This window comes from Etheostoma cragini, chromosome 14, assembly GCF_013103735.1.
Source record: "Etheostoma cragini isolate CJK2018 chromosome 14, CSU_Ecrag_1.0, whole genome shotgun sequence".
Taxonomy (NCBI): Eukaryota; Metazoa; Chordata; class Actinopteri; order Perciformes; family Percidae; genus Etheostoma; species Etheostoma cragini.
This window is the reverse complement of record NC_048420.1, coordinates 6,345,586-6,370,411: the sequence shown is the minus strand read 5'-3', so window position 1 is coordinate 6,370,411 and position 24,826 is coordinate 6,345,586. Positions and strand designations below refer to the sequence as shown.

Below are 24,826 nucleotides of genomic sequence, written 5' to 3'. Positions count from 1 at the left end.
AAGTAACTAGTAACTAAAGCTGTCAGATGAACGTAATGGCATAAAAAGTACAATATTTCCCTCTGAAATGTAGTGGAGTAGAAGTAGAAAGTGGCATTAAAAGATAAGACTCAAGTAAAGTACAAGTACCTCAAGTACAGTACTTGATTAAGTCTACTTAGTTACATTCCACCACTGCCACGGGGACAGTGGGCCACCATCACGGACACATTAACTTATAAACACAAGAGATACAAAATCTCATTCTGATGAAAATCAACCTTTCTTAACCATAGAGCCAGACTTTCTGCAGCCATTTTACACCTTTTTTGCTTTCATAGCGCTGGTTCAAACTGTTAATGGTTGGGAAGCTCACCCGGAGTTAGATGTGGAGTTGGTAGTGTGGGACAGGGTACCCATTCCTGTGGAGTTGGGGATCTGAAGAGCAGACCAGCTGTCATGAGTGGGCAGAGACCCTGAAGTGTTGTCCATGTAGTTGTCTGAAAAGAAGAGGTACACACCACAAATGAATGCAAATTCTCCCATTTGTTTTGATTCCTCGCATGATACAATACATACTGGTTGATATATATCGATCCAGATCCAATATGATCCATACAGAGTGAAAATATCAATACATATCGTCTACAAGATTCCCCCTTTATTTTAGATTCCCACTTCATATTTATTCTTTTTATTCAAAAGAATAGTTTGTTTTTCATTTAAATGTCTGGAAGATCTGGGTAATAATGATGTCTAATCATATTTTAGTTGTTTTTTGGGGGGTTGCTTGAACTGTAACTGTGTTAAATGGGAATTTATGATTGCCTCATATCAGTAACAACCCTTCTTATTTGAATCAAAATTGTATTATTACAGACTTACATAGAGATATCAGTAAATATTGTATCGTCGCCCAGATAATCAATAGAATATCGTATCGCGATAACACTCAATACATTTGAAACATGCATGTATTTTTAGGCTACACAAGGTCCGAGTGGGGTCTTACTTGTGCTGGAGGTGCGGTGGGGGTAGTGGCTGGGGTACGGGGCCGCTCTGTGGCTCCTCAGGCTGGAGTAGCGCTCGCAGTAGGAGCCCGAGTGGCCCGCCGTGCTGCTGAACTGAGGGGGGCTGCTGCTGGGACAGATGGGACTCTGGCCTGGGAGGAACCAACCTCCAACTGTGGAATGTAACAAACAAATGAAGTCTTATAACACAGCACAGTTCTCTTTATGAAAATAACTTCATATATAAAACGTATATCTTTTGCATTATGCAATCAACCCATTCAGCCTCTTCTGCTAAACAGCCACTTAGTATTTATTTGTTTCTGTATGGATATATTGTTTATTTCTTATTTATGTCTAATATGTTTGTGTGTGTACGTAAGCACCAACCACCAAGGCAGATCCTTTGTAGGTGTAACCTACTGTGGCAATAAATCATTTTCTGATTCTGATTTTGATTTTGCCACAATACCATTTCAGAAATGTAGAAACAAAATGACAAATGAAACTCACGCTGAGAGTAGCCAGACTGTTGGCTGTCTGCACTGTGATCGGGGATGTCTTTATGGTCGCTCCTGCAATCACAAACAACAACATTAGATGCCATACTGACAGTAACTTGGTGTATTTGAGGAGGAATTTGAGCTTCAGGCCTTTACCTTTCTTTAGCATCCAAGAAGGCTTTAGCGAAGGGATTGTGCTTGATCTTCAGAGCAGTAATCTATAAAGAGGACGTTGCAGATGTTAGCATTTCCAATCAATTATTCAAGACACTCACTTGGGAGTGTTGATATGTTTCATGTAGAGCGTGTATGACCCACGCACAACTGACCTCTTCGTTCTGGTAGGCAGTGACAGCGATGAACTGTGTTTCGGGGAACGACTGGCTGCTGATCATCTTCTGGATGCCTCCAACCTTCACAATGTGTATCCTCGGCTCGTATTTGTGCAGAGAATTCAGCATAATCTATGGGGTGGGGGGGTGGGGGGGATGCCAACATTATAACAAACTGCAGGACTGTTTAAACCAGTCAGTATATATAGTACTTTTTTAGATTCAAGTAGAAGTGTAACAGTAAAGTGACATAAATCCAGTGTTTTTTATGTGAAGTGTCTTTGTCCTGATACTAATAATCCACCTTATTTAGCCATGTTTCAAAATAAAGGGAAAAAGAAATCCAACAGTTCCTAAATAAAGTGAATGAAAGTTGAACGAGTAATTTAACAATCAATAGCCTCTTTAACTGACTTGTCTTCCAGGATTGTTGTTTTTCATCCTGTATGCCTAATTTATTTTTAAGTGTCACAAACGCTTTTCATATCACCCTAATTCCTGTTATTTCTCTCATCTAACAGTCTCCTCACCTGTCCGCCCCCGTTGAGTTTATTGGAGAGTTTGACTTTGCTGAAGGAGACGGGCGCTTTCATCCAGTGCGCTCCGAAGTTGGGCGAGTCCGGGTGGATGTACACGCAGCTGGGGCTCTGGGGCTCCGGTTTGCCACCGGGGACCCACTCCCCGTTCACGTATTTCCACCTGTTGTTGTCCGCCGCCACGAAATCCAGCAGCACCGAGTACATGGCGTTGGGGTCCAGGCCGCTGACGCTGGCTCGGAGCACCGGGAACATCCTCCTGCAGAATCGGTGAGGATTGGTTTAAGGCGTCTGTGAGAGCATTCTGTTTCTCACGTTTTAAAATACGTCGTTGTATTCGAGCTCAATCACAGAACCACGTTTCGTTAGGTTACCTTTTTATTTGAACCTAAAGGCCGCTCAGGCCTCGTGAGCAGACAGAGCACTTTGTATTTATAGGTTATCATACCTCTGTTTTTTAGTATTTTACATTTTACTTCATGCTGTTGTTTGTGTTGTTGTTGTTTTTTCTGGAAAGCCCTTTGTAACATTGTTGGGAAAAGTGAAACAATAGTAATACAGTAATAATAGTTTGTTATAGTTTATATATTTGTATTATGTGCGAGCCTGTACTATATCAAAAATAAATCCCGCTTTACAGCTATCACATTTAAAAATATGTGTAGAAAGTAATTTAAATGCATCACACTAAAAGAAAACCGTGCGTAAAAAGCGCGTAAAATGCGCCCGGCCTCATTGGGACCTACCTTCCAGTTTTGGTGACAATCATCTCGTTGGTTAACTCTTTGAACTTGTTCCATAAATCTGCATCATCCAGCGTCAGTTTAATATCCCTCTCGGACGCGTCTCCCTTCTCACTACCCTTCTGGAACTCGCTCTCCACGGCGCTGAGCAGATGCTCCAGGCGCTGGTCAGTGTTGGAGGAGGTCATATCTCCGAGGAGTTTGTAGATCGATCTAAATCCAAGAGGTCTTGATGCAAACTGGGAGCTCACTAACTCAGAGACAGCCGCTGACAGAGAGAAGGCCCGAGTGATTAGGACTGCTTTCTACACCCTGAAGGCCTCATCATTTAACGGCCCCCGGGGACCTCATGGGGGTGCGGTGAGGGCGTGGTTTGTGCGCACACATCTCGCGTCTACGACCTGGTTCCACGTCTCTAAACGCCGCCCCGCCACCAGTCTGAGTTTTTAACACAATAACACAACTTTGGATTAATAAAAAAAAACTTTTATCTTTTCAGTTGAAATTATTTCCCCCCAAAGAAACTCCACTCAACAATTGTCCTTTTTTTCAGATTTCCCTAGATCTTTAAATAACGACTTTGCTGTAGAATATGTAGTTGGAGTGAAGTTTGGTGATTCATATTTTTGATACCTACAAATACATCCCAGTGTGTTGCAGTTGATGCCCAACACATTCAAAGCTTCGCGTTGAGACAAAAGAAGGGAAGCGAGGCCACAGAGCTGTGTCTTTGAACTCAGTTGTATATTTGCAAATAGTGCTAATCTTTTGTTGTCTCAAATCCACATGGGAGAGGGCTTGTGTTTACTGAGCATGGGCCATTAGGGCAGACTCTGTGTTCCTGTTGTGCCAAAGTGTGGACGGCCCACAAGTGATGCCTGGATTTACATAATGGGCCTGCATGAATCCCTCTGATATTAAATATTTCAGCCAGTTGGAGGCTGAGGGCTCAGGGCACAGGCCATTTCTCCTATTCAAATAGAGACATTCATTTACTAAACAGAAGCTGTGGGAAAGTCTCTAACCTTCTCAAATCTGCTTCTGTTTACTATCTTGAGTGTTCTGTAAATATAGATTATGGTTATTATTACTGGCTACAATTAATGGGACTTTTTTTTTTTAAAGATTCTTGCCGTCTTTGGCTCTGACTCAAGTCCGTTTGTACAAAACAAAGTTGCATACTTTCAGTATTTGCATGTTCTGCAGCTTTATACTTCCACTGCAGTACATGCCAGAGAGAACTGTTGTACTTTTAACAATTAAAATGTAGTATATAAAATATAACACTCTGCTGCTTTTTGTAGTAGCCATTCTCTGTTTGTTCTTTTAAAATGAACATAACCACAAAGAGATAAAGCCAAGTTACAGAAATAACTAAAAAAAAATTCTATTCATTTCTAGTAAATACTAATGATGAAAACATTTCATATTTACAGAACAAAACAAGAGTGAGCAGCTAGTGCAGATTAAGATGTCATGGTTTTCACTGGACAGGGACGCTAGGTCCAACGTAGTGTTGAAGTATTTCTACATAGTGGGGATGCTTCATTTTGAGGAAACAGAAGACTTTAGAGCTGCAAAGACTAATCCAACAATTAATTACTAATAAATGAATCGCAAACTATTTTGATGATCGATTAATCAGTTTGAAAACTCTCTCATTCCAGCTTGTGAATATGTTTATATAATATTTATTCTCTCCTCTGTGACAGTACACGGAATATCTTTGAGTTATGGACAAGACAAGACATTTGAGGACGTCTTCATGGGCTTTAAAAACAACCCCTGCCTTTTCTAGAAAAAAAACGAATCGATTACAGTAATTGAGAAGAATAATGGACAGACTAATCGACATTGAAAACCATGGTGACCCGCAGCCCTAGAATACTCCCTCCTCCAGTGCAGGCCAGCTGTGTATTAATACTGAGCTGATGCAGTTTTCACTGTTACGCTCAGATTGTGCCCGTTGATCCTGAGAAAGGTTTTTATGTTTCACATGTGAGCCTTGTGGCTTTCTTCCCGTCGCCTGGTATTCCACTGTCTGTGATGTACTTGGAATTGAGTGAGGGCTTTGGAGCGCGACTCCACTTTACTACACCACTTCCTCTACTTCTACAGAGGCCATAAATGTAAAGGGGTTCTCTCACACCTTTCCATCCCGTATCATTCAGCTGCCTCTTCCTTTTCCCCCTGTGTGTGTGTTTGTGTGTGGGTGTTTTTAAAATGTTGGGTCTGAGAGAAAGAGACAGAGAGTTTTAATAAAGCGGCTGCATGCAGGAAATAACCCCCGCAGGCGGGGCCTATCGGCTCTGCTGACCCCCGACAGACAGTCCCACTCACAGGAAGCCTCCTCAGAAGTCCAAATTAAGATAGAATCCACTCATCATGCCTCTCTGATAAATCAGAGATGAGTCGTCTATAGCTTTAGCAACAAAAAAACAGCAGTGTGTTGTGGTTGTCAGGTGTTGCCTGGTGATAATTATTGAAGCACAGGACAACAGAAATCCTCAGAGTTGGACCGACAGGCCAAACTGAGGCACAGGACGAGCGTCTCAGTCCCACACGGTGAGCGAATGTCTGCCCTGAAATATGAAGTGTACTTGAAAAAGCCGGCTGATGTTTCCCACAGCTTTTTCTCCTCAGGTGCTCAGTGCTGCCGCCCGGCGAGCCGAGGGTTAACCGACCGGCGCAGGCCTCGCTCTGGCATCGGCACACACTCACCTAGGTGAGAAATATTGCAGAGGTCTGGTGCTTCACAAAGGGACAGTTATAACGATGCATATTTTCCAGAGGACTTCGTCGGGCCTAAATAAGTAAACACAAGTAGGCGGGTGAGTCAGCCCTGGGAAGAAAAAACACTCAGCCATGCACACACACACACACACACACACACACATTCTCACAATCATTTTTTCATGTATTATGACATAAGCTGCTCACTAGAAAAAATAACAAACTCTAATTTGACTTGAGATAAGAAAGTCTCAGGTGTAGCAGTCTAAAATCATATAACACAGCTCATAATTTGCCTGATATTAAAGATCAAACAGCTCAGTGATGGATTGTGAACACACAAGCTATCTCTTATATGCTTTTTATTGAGTTTTTCCATTTAATTCTCATCTTGTGGCCTATTTTTTGTCATCTGTGTTGTGTATGGTATTTGTGTATAACACTGTTGTTGCTGTCAGGGTTATAACCATTCTTTTACCACTCAGAAACATTTAAAGTGCACATATTATGCTTATTTTCAGGTTCATACTTGTATTTAGAGGTTACATCAGAATAAAAAAATGTTTTTGTTGTACTGGACATTGCTGCAGCTCCTCTGTTCACCCTGTGTGTTGAGCTCTCTGTTTAAGCTACAGATTGAGGCATCTCACTTCTATCCCAACTTTGTTTGGAGTCACACATGCTCAGTACATAGGCAAGGACTACTAGCCAGTCAGAAGCAGAGTATGAGGGGGTGCAATGCTAGCAGCTAGGCGAGTGTTACAAAGAGACGGACGATTGTCTCTGAAGTAAAGGCTGGACTCCAACAGAGCTGTTTGGAGCAGTTGGTGAACAGTGTTTTCTGTTAGAGATGGTAAGTCCCTTTGGGGGGGGACTTAGGGTTTTTTTACTTTGTAAACCCATAACATGCACACAAAAGATATGTAACATTCTAAAGGAAAGGAACAAAGGCAGCACGCAGAATATGAGCACTTTATCCAGACACTGTTTTTTGTTTTTTATTATTCTGTTATATTTTCTGTGAATACTTCTTAGAATTTTGGTGACGAGATAATGAAATCGAGATTAGCCTTCGAGCAAGCAAGCTACACGTTGAATATGACAGGTTTTGAAGACAGCCAGGCACAATCACCAAGGCAGCCTGCTTGGTGATTGTAAAGATTTACAAAGAACGTTAGGGCCTTTTTCCAATGCGTGGTATCTCCTTGACTCGCTTCTGCTCGCCTTTTTTGGTTTTCCACTACGAAAAAAGTCTTTTTATAGTACTATCAAAAAGTCGAGGTTGCAGTCGAGGTTCCAAGCGAGCTTGGGCAATAACAAATGGTGATGTAAAAACCTGCAGACTGCTGATTGGTCGGAGAGAATCGTCACTAATCACTGTGTGATATTGCTAGCGACAGACGGGTGACTGACGGGTGTCCAGCGTTTATCCAGTGTTGTTGGTTTTTTGCTGCCTCCAGGTTCATTAGAAACTAATTTGACTTCTAGCTGTGACAACACGCCGAGAATCAAAAACAACACACCTTCGACGTTCTGTGTGTGTGTGTCGCGTTAGGTAACGGCAGCTTCCTGCTATGACGGCCAGCCACGGCTCAGCTCAGCTCTGCCTAAGACCGTTGGGATTGGTTTAAAGAAATGCAAGTAACCCAGAGCAGTTTATTTTTTCTCCTATTCTGGACTGTATGTGTGATTTTGCCTCAGCACTGTGGAGATAGTGGGAGATAGTTCCGGCAAAGCAAGGCTGTATTGTTGATAAATTCAGCTTCTCATTTGTGAAAGGAAGATTTAGTTGTTTTTTTCTCTTTTAAAAGTTACACGGTCTTGCTTTAAGGAAAAGCATGCCAGAAGTAAAAGTCCTCCAGCAAGTTGTAACTACCATTACTTATTATCATTATAAGTAAAAATAATCGGGGCAGCTGTGGCTCAGTGGTAGAGCAGACACCTGCCAATTGAAGGTTGGTGGTTTGATCCCTGGCCCTGCAGTCCCATGTCAAAGGGACCTTGGGCAAGACACTGAACCCTCAAGTTGCCCCCAATGCTGCCCCTTTGGAGTGTTAATGTGTGTGAGTGTTTGTCCGATGAGCACCTTGTACGACAACCTCGGCCACAGTGTGTGAATGTGTGTGAATAGTGAATGGTTCCTGTACTATGTAGAAGCACTTTGAGTGGTCGTTAAGACTAAAAAAGCGCTATATAAGAACAGTCCATTCTCATAAAAAAGTAATTGCACTGTTGTAGCCACTGGAGCTAATACTAACTTTTGGCAAGTTACATGTATGACAAGTTAAATATCATGTGTTTGCATGTAAAATTGTAAAATGTAAAGAACTATAGATGTCAGTTTCATGCAATGGAGTTAAAAGTTCAATATTTCCCTTTGAAATGTGGTTGAGAAGTGTGAAGTAGAATAAAGTGGAAATATGGGAGTAAAGTTTGAGTGCAGTACATTTGTCCTAAAGTACAGGATTTGAGTGTACGCATAATTTGTCATAGAACTTGGTATGTTTTTTTTCCCCTGACCTTTGACCCACATATTTTTAATAAAATGTCTATTGTATTTCATGTTAATTCTTACAGAAAGAAAGAGCAGCAGGTGAAACAGGCACCAGCCACTTACATCGCATAGGAAGCCTTCCAGTAAAGACATGAAGAGTTCCCAACACACACACAGACACACACACACACACACAGACACACACCCACACACTCACACTCACACCCACCCACCCACACACACACACACACACACACACACACACACACACACACACAGACACACACCCACACACACACACACACAGACACCCACACACACAAACACACACACACACACACACACACACACACACACATACACACACACTCACACTCACACCCACCCACACACACACACACACACACACACACACCCACCCACACACACACACACACACACACACACACACGCCCCCTGCCCTCCATGATGTGGATTGAGCCCTGAGATTCGTCTGTCACTTTTGCGTTTCCACTTCAAGTTCAGGAAATCTAAACTTTCCTCTTCTAATCACCCGTCCCTTTGAAAGGGATCAAAAATAATTAGCGGGGACAGTAATTGCCCCACCTCGGCCCCCACCGGCCCCTCATCTAGATGCCCTACAGTAGACCTGTGGACCTTTGGCATGCTAATGATAGCAGGCTCAGCTTTGACACTACAGGGACAGACCCAGCCAGGAGGACTGCTGGGAGGAACATGTTACTGGATTATCTAAAAAGAAAAAGACAGCTCCTGTGTGGAAGACTGTTTACGTAACTGTCAAGCAACGCACAGCTGGAATGAATGACTAAAGCTTGAGACATGTCAGGATTGTAGAACCTTTAGGAAATGATAATGGATTAGAGACTTTGGAAGTATCATTTCCTCATTAAAACACATTCCATAGGACATCTGTCCTATGGACTCATGTCCTCATGTCCCTACCATTAGATTGATAGAGAGATAGCTTTATTGTCTGTCCCAAGCAGTGACAGACATTTTACTTCAATAGGGCTTATTAAAAACCCACATTTATATTTTATAAGGTCTAGGCACAGCACCCAAGCCGGTTCAGGGACCACCTTCGCCAAATGCATGTAAAATCAACCAGCTAAATAACTTGAAGACTGTTAATGACTTAGATCTCATATTTTGGACGTCTTTGGCAACCTTTTGTCTTTATTATCTTTTCTGGTTTCTCCAACATATACGCGGATAGTAATTATGTATTTGTAAAAATGATGATGTCAAATTGCCTTTCTTTTGTTATTAAAAAATGATGATTGACAACATGATTTGACACTACAAATACATTCAATGCAACTGAATATACAGATCTACAAACACAGAAAATCCTTCTCATTAATTGATGTTTTTCCACCCTACTAGATGGTGAAGTAGTATTTCACACACTTTGTCTTCCTTGCAGGTTTGTTTTTGCCTGTTTCCTTCTCTCTTTTTTTCCACAGCGATCAGTGTTGCCTGATGTAAATATGAGCAGCTGAGGTCAGCAGACACCAGTGTGTGAGAAAACAGTTAAATCTCCTCGCTGCAGCCCCCAGCTGTGTGCACATGCACCCACACACACACACACACACACACACACACACATATTATCAGTAGACTCTACAGAGTGAGATCACACTTCAGACTATCTCCCTTTGACGTGAAGAGGGATCGACTTCGGCTGTGCTGCGAAGCTGCATTAGCAAATATTAGCCGATATTAATCATGACTTTTGGGTGGATCATCATAACCGGGGTCCGCTGTCTGCTCGAGGAAGACTTTTTATAACCACCTCAGTCTCTCCGCTCTGACCCGGGTGGGTGAGTTCTTCTTTTTTTTTTTTTTGTGGGAGGGTCGAATGGGCAGGGGGTTGGGGGGGTGGGTGGATGGGGAGGAGGGGGGGCGGGGAGATCAAAAGAAGCGAGGCCAGTTTCCACTGACAAACAGTAAGTGTTAAAGACAGAGGATTAATGATAGGTGCAGCCAGGAAGATTATTTACCCAGAGTCAGAGGACGTGTGACTTCAGAGCTCATCACCCTCTTCCTCTGGCGGCACTTCCTCTCTCTATAAATGCACAATTAAAATGAGGTGGTCACACAGCACCATGTCACCTTCCGATGCATGGCCAATGAGCTGTCAGCATCTTACTTGCTTGTCACGTTACCAAGCAATAATATGGATGACTAATAACAGCCAAACAAAGTACTTTGCCATTTACTACAGGTGCCATTGTTACTTGTCTGATGCACTTTGTGCTGTCACTTCAGCCACAATCCACAAAGTTTCTCTTTAAACCTAAACCTGTGGTTGTCAACCTAGGGGTCGGGGGCCCCTACAAGAGTCGCAAAATGAATCTGCAGGGTCACGAGATGTTGAACATTCTCCAGAAGGTTTTCCAGTTCTACTCCTTTATCCCAGTCGCCATGTGTCCTCCCTGTTTTCAAGCTAATCCATCTTCAATGTTTGTGTTTTTGTTTTTCATAACTTACCCCCCTTCAGTTTTATTCCCAAACCCAATATTGCAACACATTGTCCACCAATAATCCTTAGCCCACTGTCTTTAGGACAACCTTTTCTCAAGTTTCCATTAGATTTTGGGGTCCTCATTGTTGTCTAGTCATCTTCTGGTGTCTCTGTTTCCTGCCCAGGGACTACAGATGGAAAGTGTTAGCTTCAAGCTAACTCTGGTACTGCTAAGGAGCTTTGCATTGTCCCTGTCAAATAAACAAATAAATGACAAAAATTAAAAACTGCACGAGTCTAAATTCATTTAAGAAGCAAACCTTTTCTGTTGATCTAGATAAGCAATGCAACAACGTAATTATTCTCTGTCAAAATGTATCCACCAGTCATATTTTAAAGCCCCCATATTATGCTCATTTTCAGGTTACTTTCAGAGACGGAGACTGTACAGAGACTGAAGGCCGAGGACATTCAGAAACCGTCTCTCACTCAAAACACCATGGATAGTTCTTTTCCAAGTCTGTATGCGTGTGGAAGCACCAGAGACACAAAATAACACCCCAAAGCCCAGAAGAATTCATAAAATGGGCCCTTTTATACTTGATTAGTTGTGCCTTTTCTTGAGCTGTGTTACATATGTTTGTACTGCTTTGTTTGTATGTTATATTAATGTCTTACATAAGGAGGGCCACCTGTCAAGCCCCTATGGTTTTTCTTTTTGCTATTCCTGCACATTATGTGTTTTATTTTTCACTGTACACTGAATGCATCTTGTTCCTTTTTTAATTATCTATTGTGCATTGTCTTAAAAATGAAAAATCTAATCTAATCTAATAATTGACAGGATAGGACAGAATCATTTTATATATTCCATTTTGTTCTTGTGGATTTTGGCCTAATTTGACATCTTCAGGCCTTTAAAAAAATATAGTTGAAGTAAAATATACACAACATAGTGAGCTGGTTTTATTTGATTTTAAGATTCTTTTTTGGGCATTTTTATTGTTTTTATAGGACAGTTGAAAACAAGAAAGTGGAAATGAAATGCAGCAAAGTGCCGCAGGTCGGAGTCAAACCGACAGCCGGTGGATTGAGGAATCAACCTCTATGGATGCGTGCTCCACCAAGTGAGCCACGCAGGCCCAGCAACCTGCTTTTAGTAAGCAGTTATTATGATGTCAGGGCACAAGATATTTGAACTTAAGCTGTGCTACATCCTTTAAACAGAGCTTGTATTGCCTGCTGCTAATGGAGAACGGTAAAAGACTCTTTCTAAATTGTCTAAAATCTCCCATTTCTGTTGAAGATTTTACACACAGGCTCATTTTTTTTTATTTCATCCAGGCATGTTTTAACACAGACAAATACACTGCTTTGATTGATAAATTGAGTTTGATATGGTTTTTTATTTACATTTCCGTTCTTAGTTTCCATGTTACTTGCATATTGGACAATGATTGTCTTCCACTAGTTGGGGTGTCATTAGGCAAGGCAGCTTTCTTTGTGTGGTACATTTCAGCAACAGGGCCATTCAAAGGCGTTACATAAAACATTAAAGAGCAGTTGAAAACTAATAAGAAATTAAAAGAATACAAGAATAAAAGTTACAGTGCTGTATAAGAAATGAAACTTCATTCCTCTATGTGTGATTTTGTCTATGCTGTATGTCTGTTTATATTGTAACTGGTAGGCCGTCTTGGCCAGGTCTCCCTCGAAAAAGAGATTTCAATCTCAAGGGCCTTCAGTTGGTTAAATAAAATAAATAAAAACATTAGATAGCAGTTAAAAATAGCAAAAAATATAAAAGCAGATACAATACGAGATTTTCGGTCCCACACAAAGACCTATTCTCTTGAAATCCAAACCTGGATGACCAGACAGTAAACAGTCCAAACTACTAGGACTGTGTTTCCGTGCCATAATGTCCACTACCTGTCCCCCAGGGGGAGGGGACGCCCCCTGACTATGCTTACCACCCATTTTTCTATAACATGACAGGATATCTTTTTCCTTAAAATATAGTCGTCACTATTAGTTGTAGTGTCTTTTCCAGGTAAAACCTTTGCGAAAACCTATCCCACTAAGTATTAGTGTATCTTTACCCCGTATGGTTGACAAAATGGTAGATCAAAGTAACAACAGTAGAAGGAAAAAGATTGATATAGAATATGAATGTAGATCACAAGCACAAAAACACTGTTCCCCGTCTGGTTGATGTACACTTACTTAAATGTACACCTGTTGCACATGTCTAAACTGAAACCGTGACACAGCCAATGAACAAGAGAAAACATATCTCAACACATGCACACACACACCTGGACTCACTTAATACCTAGACACTTGACTCGACACTGACACTTTGTGATAATTTGTGGTAAATGTCTTATTATTATTTTTTTTGTAGCCAAAGGTTTTTTTATTATTACTATTATTATTATTATTACTGTTATTGCATTACGTTATTACTGTTATCTTTGTACTGTCTTCCTCTTTTTCCCTCTATATCTTCTTCTTGCTAAAAACGGATGCCGGAAATTTCAATTTCCTTGCGGGAGTCATGCCAAAAGGATTAATAAAGAGAAGTCTAAGTCCAAGTCTCAAAGCCACGCAACCCGTTTCACACCGTTCCCAAGGAAACGCGCCGTCTTACACGGAAACAGTAGCAACGTTTTGAGATCGAGGGGGCCCCAGATGAATGTGAAAACCAAGTGCACTCAGATCATCTGCACGGTGCAGCTCTACCATCACAGAGGAGTAACAATAAGCAAAACACGTTTCATGAGTGATGGGGGGGCTTTAATGTAGAACGACTGTCTGCAGCATTTCTGGATGCTTGTCCCATTCGTTCACCCTCTTCAAAAAGAGCTCTTGATCACAGTGAGACCACCTGATTAAGTCGGGGGATTTGATACATTTATCAAATGCAGTATTAAATCGTGACAAGTGGTTATAAGCAGATATTGTTTCTTTCAAGGGGTCTCCAGCCAAAAAGAAAGGGATCCACTGATGTTGTTTTAATAGTCTGGATGGAAGCTTTTTTAAAGGACCAGTTCACCCATAACCCAACAACATGTTCTCTCTTCCGTTTCATAGTAGCCACGCAGATTGCTTAACCCACAAACCCTTCTTTCCTTCTGTGTCTGTTGTTGTTGTTGTTTTTTTCAAACATCTCCGTCCTGTTTACCAGTTGTAACACTCATTTCCTGTTCTGCTGGAAGGAAGCATCATTACCTGTGAGCCCCCGCATGCAGCCATACATCTACGGGTGTCCAGGGGCCCCGGAGAGGCAGCCAGCGTCTGCCTGCAGAGTCTGGAGTCCAGGCAGGACTATAGGAAAGGAGTGGGGGGGGGGGGACACTGTACCGTAAACTCAAGGGGGTAAACAAAGGGGGCCGGGCTGCTTTTACTGCCTTCCCACGCCAGGCAGTAGCAGCAGCAGCTGAGTGGAAAGTGTTACCTGGAATATGCCGAGTGGCCCCCTCCACCAGCAGACAGCCAATCTGAATGCAGGCGAAGGGACCCAGGTGTACAAACAGCAAACACTGGGGCCACATCAAAGGCTCTCATTAAAAAACAATAGATGCAGCCCTCCTCCTCATCTCGCCTGCATCCCCCCGCCACCACAAGTCCTTCCAGAGATTTTAGCACAGCCCCCACAGCTGCTATGCATTCTCCATTACACCAGCACACTGCCCCCTTTTGCCCAGTGTGCTGGGGACCCAGTAAAAAGAGAGCAAGAATATTTGTTTAGTTATTTATGAAAGTTTAATTATTTCTATATAACTGCATTATCTGTTGTTTTTAATGAGCTGATTACGAGCGATCCGCCCTGGCCTGATGTGTCTCACGTGTTCACCAGCCCCCAACGTCTCCTTCCAGGCAGCGCGGCAGTGGTTATGTTCAGGGTGAAGGTTAGGGTTAGCTGCCTGGATGGAAAAGAACCAGCATCAAGTCCAGCCCTCATGTCACCTGTCCCTTGTTGTACTCTCTTTAGCTCTTGTATTTTGTCTCTGTGCTTCCTTTGTTTGTTACTCACTATGTCTCGCCGGTCCTTTGGTTTTTGATTCCCTAGTCTTTGGTTTTCTCAGTGTTTTGGAACTCCCTTTGCCTGCAGGCCTCAGGACTTCTTTGTTGTAAGCTGTTTTATTTAAAAAAATCTTCTAAATCAGGGATTTTCAACAGGGAGTCCAAGACCGCTGGGTCACAGCAAAATGTGAATCCCCAGACGATAAGCTTACTGACCTCTAGGTAAGGTCGTCACTACGACAACCATCCACAGATCCAGGTCACCCTATTGATTCACTGGGACGCATGTATGTTTGACATGTATATATCTGATTTATACATACTTAGTATTCTATGCAAAAGAGGTATGTATAAAGATTCGAGGCTGCCCTACACGTTATCTTAGGCCCCGTTTAATATGCAATTTAATTTCATACAACATATGAAGTAGGGGGTCCCTGCTCCGTTTGTCTATCAATTAAGGGGTCCTTGGCCTAAAATGACCCCTGTTCTAAATCATCCTCTGCCTCCACGCCTCTGTACTTCTGGGTCCAAGCCTGGCTCCCTAGACGTGACAGCCCATACCGTAAAGGATAAATCGGGTGATATGGACTAACTTCTGGAGACTGTCCTCGGATAAAACACCCACATAGGTTGTTTGGTCAAGCGGCAATTACAACTCATATTTATGTTTATGAGGAGTAAGGTTGGGGTGGGGGGTGGGTTTAAATACACAGGACTTTCACCCAGAAGCTTTGGATAGGTGTTCCATGCTAAAATAAAAGTCAAGGGATGGGAGAGGGTTTTTTTTCTTAAGTTTACAGAACAAATACGTCACATTTTATTTCAAATGCACAACCGGAGGGGAAGAAACGTCTTATATGACATGTTAGTCATGAGTTTCATACAATTTCTTTAAAATATACCTCAGTTGTAGATGTAAAAAAGAAAAACCCTACAAACACACGCACATGGAATGTAGAGATTATTCTCCTCTCTCATTTTAAAGCAATCCCATCTCATGTTTTCATATGAAGATGTTATTAGTTTAGTTAATTTTAACAATGCATTTTCCGGATTCTTTCTTAGTGCAGTGTGACCTGCAGTTTTCTTCTCCAGTCTTAGAAAAAATGAACGTTCTTTACATTGAAACTACCCGGTTAAACGTAGAATAAACTTGTAATATTTGTGAAAAATGAATACACTAAATGCAGAGCTCTATCCTTTCATTTTATGTCTTATTACAACAATAGGAGTATCACTCCCAGCTGTCAGCGCCGAGGCGTCACAGATGTGAAGTTGATAGTAGATATACATAAAGTTAACACCTTTAAGCCATCAATGTTTCTTATAGAAAAACAAGGTAAAAAAGTCCATCACAGTTGTTTACCTGCCTTTCCCGTCCTCAACCAACCACTGTACATCACTGCGCGCCTACGTCTCTGATGCAAGCTTGAAATTATTAAATTATTGTATGTATTGTTTTATATTACATCGTGTTCCTAAAGTCAGAGTTTTTCCTCCCGTTATAAGGCTTAGGTGCAGCACCCAAGCACTTTTGGGGACCACCTAAGCCAAATCAATGTAAACCAATGTGAGCATCAAAACTAAATGTATGTAATGTTTAACATGTTTGTTAGTTTGTTCAGGGCAAATTTGTCAGAACTTTGTGACTTATTGTGGTAATAAAACCTTTTCTGATCCTCATGACTTTTCTCAGATCTAATGATTGCAGTTACTATTTATTTATGATCTGCTCTAGCTTTTCCAACAAACCCAAGCGCTTAGCCCAAACGCCCAGAATAGTAAAAAAAAAAAAAAACACACTAACTAAAGCCTTTTCTCAGATCTAATGATTGTAGTTGGACTCCTTCTTTGAGTGTTATCTATTATCTGCTATAGCTTTTCCAATGTTTTAGACACAGATATGGTTGTAGCATTTTATCCCAAATGACGTGAAATTGCATTTTTGGGGGGGTTGGGAAATGTGACAGTTTGTTGAGGGAAGACCCCTAAACCCCCCTTCAAATATGTGCACCTAAGCCTCGTATGAACCTAGAGAAAACACTGGATAAAGTCACTGGGGATCACTAGTCCAAGCATTTCTTCTGCAACAGTCCAAAGATCTGAAACGCAGGAAGACGCCATCGCTTGACGCGGCAAAGGGATAACAACACACACACACACACACACACACACACACACACACACATACACGCAGCCATGGCCTGGGAAAAGCCTATCTGGACTCCACAGACAGCAGCAGCCTCCAGCTTTGATGGGGAAGCCTCTTTGTAGTTGGCCTGGAGATGGCTTGTTAGTCAGTAAAAGTGAGGGCTAAATGGCTCCCTAACAGGAAGCAGTTTACACGGTGACGCTCAACCTGCCTGTGGCCCTCTATTGTCCCGAGCCCCATGTCCCACTTCATTACCATTTCCATAAGAAAGGAACAGTAATTGCCCCTTTTCTTCTGCTGCCCCTTCATCTTGGAGTGTTTCTTCTTTTTTCTTTTTCTTCTTCTCCCCCCTTCCTTCTTCTCTATCTATCTGTCTCTGAGGAGTCACAGCAAACCAGTGTAAAAAAAACACTTCATATGTGAAACACTTTATAATTTAAAAGTAGGGCTTGTATTTGTAGTTTATCTTTGAGGGCAGACACCAAACTCTTAACTCCTTCATATACTCATAGAGAGTATGTGAGAGAAGGGTGTAAATTAATCATATAATAAACTGTATATAATAATACAATTGTCAGTGTGCCACTACCTTTCAAAAGTACCCCAAAATGTCTATAGCATGAGAGCAGTTTTTTTTTCTGCAGGTCCTGGGACTCTCCTGACCTTTGACCTGACCTGTCTGATGATCAGTGCAGAGAATAACCGTCTCCCTGGGGGACTTGGAAAGACACTACAAGAGGGGACAATGCCAAGTTCAGCAACTGTACATGACTGCATTTCACAGTAATACATAGTGTGTACAGCATGTGTGGTATGTATTTCGATTTTTACAGTTTCATGGTGTCCATGGTTAATATATTTTAGTGTGTTTTTATATTTGACACATGCTGCTTTCATTGTGTTCTTCCTGTGATTTACAACTGTTATTTTAGCACACTGTTGTACACAACAAAGCCATGCAACAAGCACTCGTGTAGTTCTACTTAATTCCTGTGATGCCATGTATGCATGTTTGAATCAGCCAATTTTTACATGTATTCTATAGGCTATTTGCTACTGAATACATTCTATGTATTTTGTGTACTATTTCTGTCGCTGAAAACATCTATCTCCAAATTATCAAATTCCTCTTATCAGCTGGGTTGAAGTGCCTTGTTTTTTTAGCTTTGTGACAAATGTATTTACCAGCTAAACTCAACAGGTTTAAATGGTTTATTTCCTAAATGGTTTATATTTGTTTATTTATGTATAAGTCAGAGACGATGTCAAACCATATATGAGCACTTAAAGCTATAGTCCGTAGTTTCTGTCTCCCTCATGAGGAATTCTAAGTAATGACAACAATTCTGTCAGCATGTCCACATGATACAAACCTTTAGTGATTCACCCACACCCCACCTACACGCAGTTGCTAGTAGCCAAGGAGGACACAGAGGATTAAATAAAACATGATTTACTCTTCAGAAGAAGTCATTATCCTCAATTAAAAAGTCAAAAGTTGCCAAAAGACACCAATCTTCTGAACATGGTCATACTGAGAAATCCAGAGAGAGTTGTGTGGAGCTGATAGTCTTCATTAGTTTTGTAGCAACTCATTTGGCAACGGCTTGAATGTAACGGACCATTATTATTATTTTTTATTTTTTTAAAGCTTTAAATGTACGATATGTAATGTCCTGACACTTTGGGTCTCTTAATTTGGGTCTCTCAGGACATAATTTGGCTTTCTATCCGTTATACGCATGTGGAATTGATGTAATGTAAATTAAATAGCTTTATTTCCCTTCAAATAACTTTGTTCTCTTGTATTCTTGTTTGTGACTATGTGTTTTTGTGTCTTGGCCAGGTCACTCTTAAAAAACACATCTTGATCTCAATGGATTCTGCCTAGTTAAATAAAGGTGGTAGTAAAAATTAAAACTACAATGAAGGACAGCCAGTCTCTCGTGGTTAGGATTCCTTTTTATCGGTAGCTGAATTCTCCACTGACGTACACTGACTGAAAATCACAAACAAATCTGTGTTTACTACACTGTAGAGCTCATATATACGGACTGGAACCAAGCTGCTGCCCTCGGTGTGTTTCTCAGATAACTTTAGCTCCAGACGTCCAATCACTTAAATCCTTCATCTGTAAAGTCTTTAAAAAACAGCCAAGATCCCAGGTGTGCATATTTGGCATGAAGTTAAGGGGTCTTTCCTCATCAAAAATGCTATTTGACATAATTTTTCACCCATCATCATATCTTATCATATCTATCTTATCTGTGTCTAAAACATGGAAAGGTTAGACCAGATAATAGTTAACAGTCAAAAAACGTAAAGACTAATGTTGTTTAAGAAGTCCAACAACAGTCATTAAATTAAAGGAATCTTTTGTTTAGATTTATGCTTTATTCTCTGTTTTGGGCTCTTTTTGCCACATTTAAAAAATTTTGAGCTTAGGCTCTGCAAAAAAAAAGGCTCTGTTGGTGCACCTAAGACTTAATATGGCAGGAAAAGCCCTGAACTTTTAAGATACACATTATATATTTTAACCTTTAGTTTGTCTGAAAAAAAGTCTAAATCACCAAATTGTTTTTGCAGAGTGACAAATAACAAATGTGTTTTTCTCTGTGTGGATCAGTCTGCATGGTAAAGGCAGGAGTGCCTTCCTGCTGATGGTTTTCGACGGCAGTGTAGAGTGCCCAGATTCTTTACTATCCGTCAGTGAATCATGAAGTAAGTTGTGAGGAGACCTTATTGGTTCCAGTGGGGATCATTGCAGCAAACGGTTCAGCTAAGAAAAATAGACTATGAATTAGATCCACACAACGTGGTGGGTTAAGAGTGCCTGGAATCCACACTTGAGAAACCGTCCTGGAGAGGATACACACTCTCTCACACTTTCACATCACAGGCCTTCATCTTTGCCTCACTCTCCCGAGGTGACAACAGACTGAATCTATGCGGAGAGAACGATCAACAGCCTCTGCGTGTCAGTAATCCTATCAAGAGCAGCGCGCATGCATGCAAACGAGCAAAGTCAAACATGTTGTTTCACGCGCACTCTTGGAAGGAAACCTGGATCCAGATGATCCCTCCACAGCAGAGGCCAATCCAAAAGCTGGTTCATTTAAAAAAAAAAAAACTAAGAGTAGGTTATACTCTGATTTATATCATCAGATAGGGCGCAAAATACACTTTGACACACTTGCTTTTGTGCGATAACAATGTTGCAGTGGTGGAATGTAACTAAGTACATTTACTCAAGTACTGTACCTAAGCACAAATAAGAAGTACTTGTACTTCTCTTGAGTCTTTTCTTTTCATGCCACTTTCTACATTTCAGAGAGAAATATTGTACGTTTAACTCCACTACATTCTTCATCTGACAGCTTTAGTTACTAATTACTTTACAAATTAAGAATTAAGAATCCGGTAAACAACGTAGCACATACACATCAGGACTAATTCTTACAATACTATACATACTGCATCATACACATATCTATCTCGGTGGAACCTGCTTTTGTTTATGCTACTTGTCCACTTATTAATCTTATCTTATACTGTATATACATTAAAAAAGAAATAATACGAAGAACTTTACAACAACAACAGATTGATTAGATACAAAATATAAGGAAAAAGAGGTTCAAGTAATCATAGAATCACATTTAGACATTTTTAAGGAAAAAAGCTCTACAGTTTCCTCAAGTGTAATACTTTTTTGTTGTTGTTTATCAATCCAAGTTACTCGAGTAGAGATTTTACTTCTATGAGGTCAAATGGTCAAAAATGAGGAAGTGAGTTCTGCTCTTGAATATACAATTTATAGACATTTAGAATTATGAAATTAATGAAATATTCCACCAAACAGGCAGACACACTCCTTCTGTCTCCCCAGTTTCCTTGGGCCCTCCATGGGAAGGCTGCAGGTAGTGCTGCTATCAAGGGGAAGGGGGAGGGGAGGTGAGGGCCACCGGACCCCCTCGGAGACTTGAACTGTTTTAATCATGGCCCCATGTGGACCCGGACAAAAGAGCCAGGTCGGAATCCTCGTCTGCTCCTTTGTTGCGGGGGGAGCCAGCGAGGCTGGGAGTGGGCCGCGGGGCCCCGTCGCCGCTCCCATCACCACAGCAGGCCTCCTGTTTATTTGCTTTGGAGATTGTTTTATCCCAGGTGACCGTAAAGGCAGCCGCTTCCCGAGATGATGTATTGCACTGTGATCGTTTCTACCAGTCAGCTGATAAAGGCTGTCAGCTGAGCCGCTAACGGGCTCCTTCAACCCGTCACACACACAAAGATTCCACTTCTGATTCCACGTGAATTGAACAAGCTACTAGTGACATTTATGAGCAATGTGTATTCAGACGTAATTCATGTCTTACAGTCCATGTTCCAGCAGCATATGTTACCTTGACATAACCCCCCAGATGTTTATGGTAATATCTATTGTAATTAATTGTACTTATCACATTCCACCTATTTATTTCCCTGAGGTTTATGGATGGTTTTTGTGTGTGTATGTGTGTGTGTGTGTGTGTTTGTTGTACATGTATGAATATTGCCATAGAAATAAAGTCTGATTGATTGATTTCATCAGTATTGGTTTATTGATTTATTGTTTAGTTTAGCGATCTAAATGTGCAATGACCTGAGATTAATAGCTGAAAATTATCTAAATATATAGCAAATCTACTACGTTCAATACCAATATGATGTGAATATACATTATAATTATTTTTTAGTAGTTTTAGTGTAATCTACAATCTATAAATAGGTTTGGCCACCAGTCACCCTGGTAAGGATTAGAATTTATGTAAATCAGTGGTTCTCATTCTTTAGAATTTCAGCGGTCTTAGTAACTTAACTTTGGGTCAATGGTCCCTACACTGAGAGCCGTGTGTGTGTGTGTGTGTGTGTGTGTGTGTGTGTGTGTCTGTGTGGGTGTGTGTGTGTGTGTGTGTGTGTGTGCTTCTCAGCAGGGGCGTGACTCAGCAAACACTACTGGCACACCTGACTCCCATCAACCATCGAGCTCAGTATAAATAAAAACGCTGACTCCCCACTCCTTCGTGGCCAGGTAGTTCTGTTCTCTCTCTGTGTGCTCCCAGTCCCAGTCCCAGTCCTCAGGTCTCAGTTCTCAGGTCTCAGGTCTCAGGTCTCAGTTCTCCAGTGAATAAAACTGAAATGATCTGTAGCTTTAATTGTGCTGTAGATGTTCTCACAAGTGACTCTTGTACCTCCAGAACCTGGATCCCTGCTGATCACCTGCCATACCCCCACATTCAGCAGCCTGCACCACCATCCCCTTCCACCTGTTCTACACTGCTTGCAAGTACCAAGTTTGGCTGAGGCTAGTCTATATCCCGACGTTCCACTTCTGCCGGGAGTCCCCCCGCATTTAGCGTTCCTTTGTTTTCAATATTTTAGGTTTTTGACTGAAGATCTGACTGTACCAGTTACTCTCTTCTTCATTTCCATTGTTCCCTTTTTCTATTGCACTGCGTTTGGTGAGCTCTCAGCCGGTGACAAGTCGTTGTTGATTCCGAGCCATTTTATTGTCGACACATGTATATTATATTTGAATTATTTGGGGGCTTTAAGGTTTAAAGTTAATTCTTGACCTTGGAATAAAGCTATTAAAATAAGTTTAACCAAAAATGGTCTATAATAAAGGCCAAACAAAGTTAAATGTGTAACTTTACTGTCTTTTTAATTTCTTCAAAGGCTCACAATGAGTTTCTTCTCAGACTCTGAGCCAGAAGTCTCCACTTCAGCAGCACTCACATCTAACTTTCCACTTTCATTCTCTCTCTCTCTCTCTCTCTCTCTCTCTCTATATATATATATATATATATATATATATATATATATATATATATATATTCTAAAGGTTTGCACACAGGTTTTTTTTCATATATTATTCACAGCTTGATATGTTTAATGTTTAAACTTTTACTTTGATTAATGTCAAACTTTTTCTGCCTTTCCACATTAAATTATGGTGCTAATGTCTTATATTTACATTCAGGAAATGATTCGCATGTAACTTTCTGCATTTTAAAAATATCACGTGTTTCCCGATGGTTTATTTTTTCAACAAAAAAAAGCACATCTCAAGAACAGGAGGAGACAATAGGCTCCAAAGGTTAAATCTACATGATAGACATGACAATCAAAATGACAATCTATTTATTTTTATTTATTATACAAGTAAACAAAAACAGTTTTTCTGTCCGATCACTCATAGATCGACATTTCCGACCGCACTTGTAGGCAGCTTCCCTCATGGAATGAAGCTGCTTCCCCCCCAATTACACCTATATCATGTGCAGTGCAACAGTCAAGTGTGTTTTACATGAAGTTTAAAAAAAAAACACGCATTCGGGTTAAGACACTATTTCAACTTCTCCATTGCCATGGAAACACATTACCCCAGTTAAAATCAGAGTTCTCACAACCCGGTTAATAAAGGTAGAGATGTATTCACCTTAAGGGGCTATGATACACGGTTTAACGGTGCGATTGATATCATATTTCATCACCGGCCTCTCCTACCTCCCCTGTCACTCCCTCGGCTGGTTTTAAGAGACACAGCTGCCGGCGCTCTTTCAACGTCAGGTGACATTTTTATTGATCCCCTCTGTGATCTCCAGCTAAATGGCCCCCTGCTGTTTATGACAGAGGAAAACATCTGTAAGAATCAAGGCTTTGGATTGGACAGTCTACATATCCTGTTTTGAACTTTTTTGTATGTCACTATATATTTTTGTACATCTTTTTCCTCATCAACGTTAAATAGGTGTGTGTTTTTTTTGTATCTATTGTGTTTTATTTTATATTGTCTATATCAGAATCAGAATCAGAAATACTTTATTGATACTTTATTGATACATACTATATGTATGCATCATCAACCAAAGTAAATTCCTAGTGTTACTTACCTGGCAATACATATTTAATGTATCTACTATATAGCTAATGTCAAAGTCTAAAGGGAGTTTTGGATGGCTGTGTTGCTCTACTGTGTCATAATGCTAATTTGCCATTGGTCGGCCTGTTGAGTTTTTGCTTCTTAGTGCACATTGCCCGGGGCTTTAAATAGTGCACGGTCACCCTCTGGTGGCCACAGTCGTTACCACCATGCTCTTAGACAGATAGATAGATAGATATTGATCCCAATAAAATAGAAAATTACAGTGTGGCAGCAGCAAAATCAGTCGCACACAAGATTATAAATGAAGTACGAGGATACAATATACATACACTATACATGAAATATGAATGAAATACAAGACATATTTGAATTTTATATACACAAGTTGAAAATACAAAAATGTGCATCTGCTTAACTAGTATGATAAAATGTAAATTAACCAATTGTGCAGGCTGCACTTAGTGCAGTATTGTGGAGTCTCAGAGTCTTATCTAGCACCCAGTGATGACGTGTTAAAGATGTTTTATTGTCTTTGGTAGGAATGATTTCTGATTATGTGGCGCTGCATGTATTCTCGTGCACCAGCCCTCCAGATTACTGGGCCCTATAGAGCTGGGTATTACCACGGAGTTCCTCTATCAATGGCGTTCCGATACCCAAAGTCCTGATGCTATTACATTTCTGATTTAATATCAATCAGATTAGGGAAAGAGGGAGAGAAGTTGTGCTATAAATTGTACAAGCAAGAAAAAAAAAGTATGTTCAAAGTACTTTTGACTTGAGAGGAATAACATTGTATTAACATATTAAAAGAGATTGTATCAATTCAATTTTTCAATTCAATTTTATTTATAGTATCAATTCATAACAAGAGTTATCTCAAGACACTTTACAGATAG

The 24,826-nt window shown here is 40.8% G+C and overlaps 1 protein-coding gene across 1 annotated transcript in view; it reads right to left on the bottom strand.

The window, feature by feature from the left end:
* The window catches only part of tbxta (T-box transcription factor Ta), a 4,627-nt gene extending 1,236 nt beyond the window's left edge, over positions 1–3,391 (bottom strand). The window contains exons 1-7 of the mRNA XM_034891306.1: positions 3,107–3,391; positions 2,355–2,619; positions 1,822–1,956; positions 1,649–1,710; positions 1,503–1,564; positions 992–1,162; positions 356–479 (exon numbers count right to left, since the gene is read on the bottom strand). Of these exons, the coding sequence (XP_034747197.1) occupies positions 356–479; positions 992–1,162; positions 1,503–1,564; positions 1,649–1,710; positions 1,822–1,956; positions 2,355–2,619; positions 3,107–3,291 (1,004 nt within the window). The 5' untranslated portion in view covers positions 3,292–3,391. The remainder of the gene's footprint in view (positions 1–355; positions 480–991; positions 1,163–1,502; positions 1,565–1,648; positions 1,711–1,821; positions 1,957–2,354; positions 2,620–3,106) is intronic.
* Positions 3,392–24,826: the final 21,435 nt, after the last annotated feature.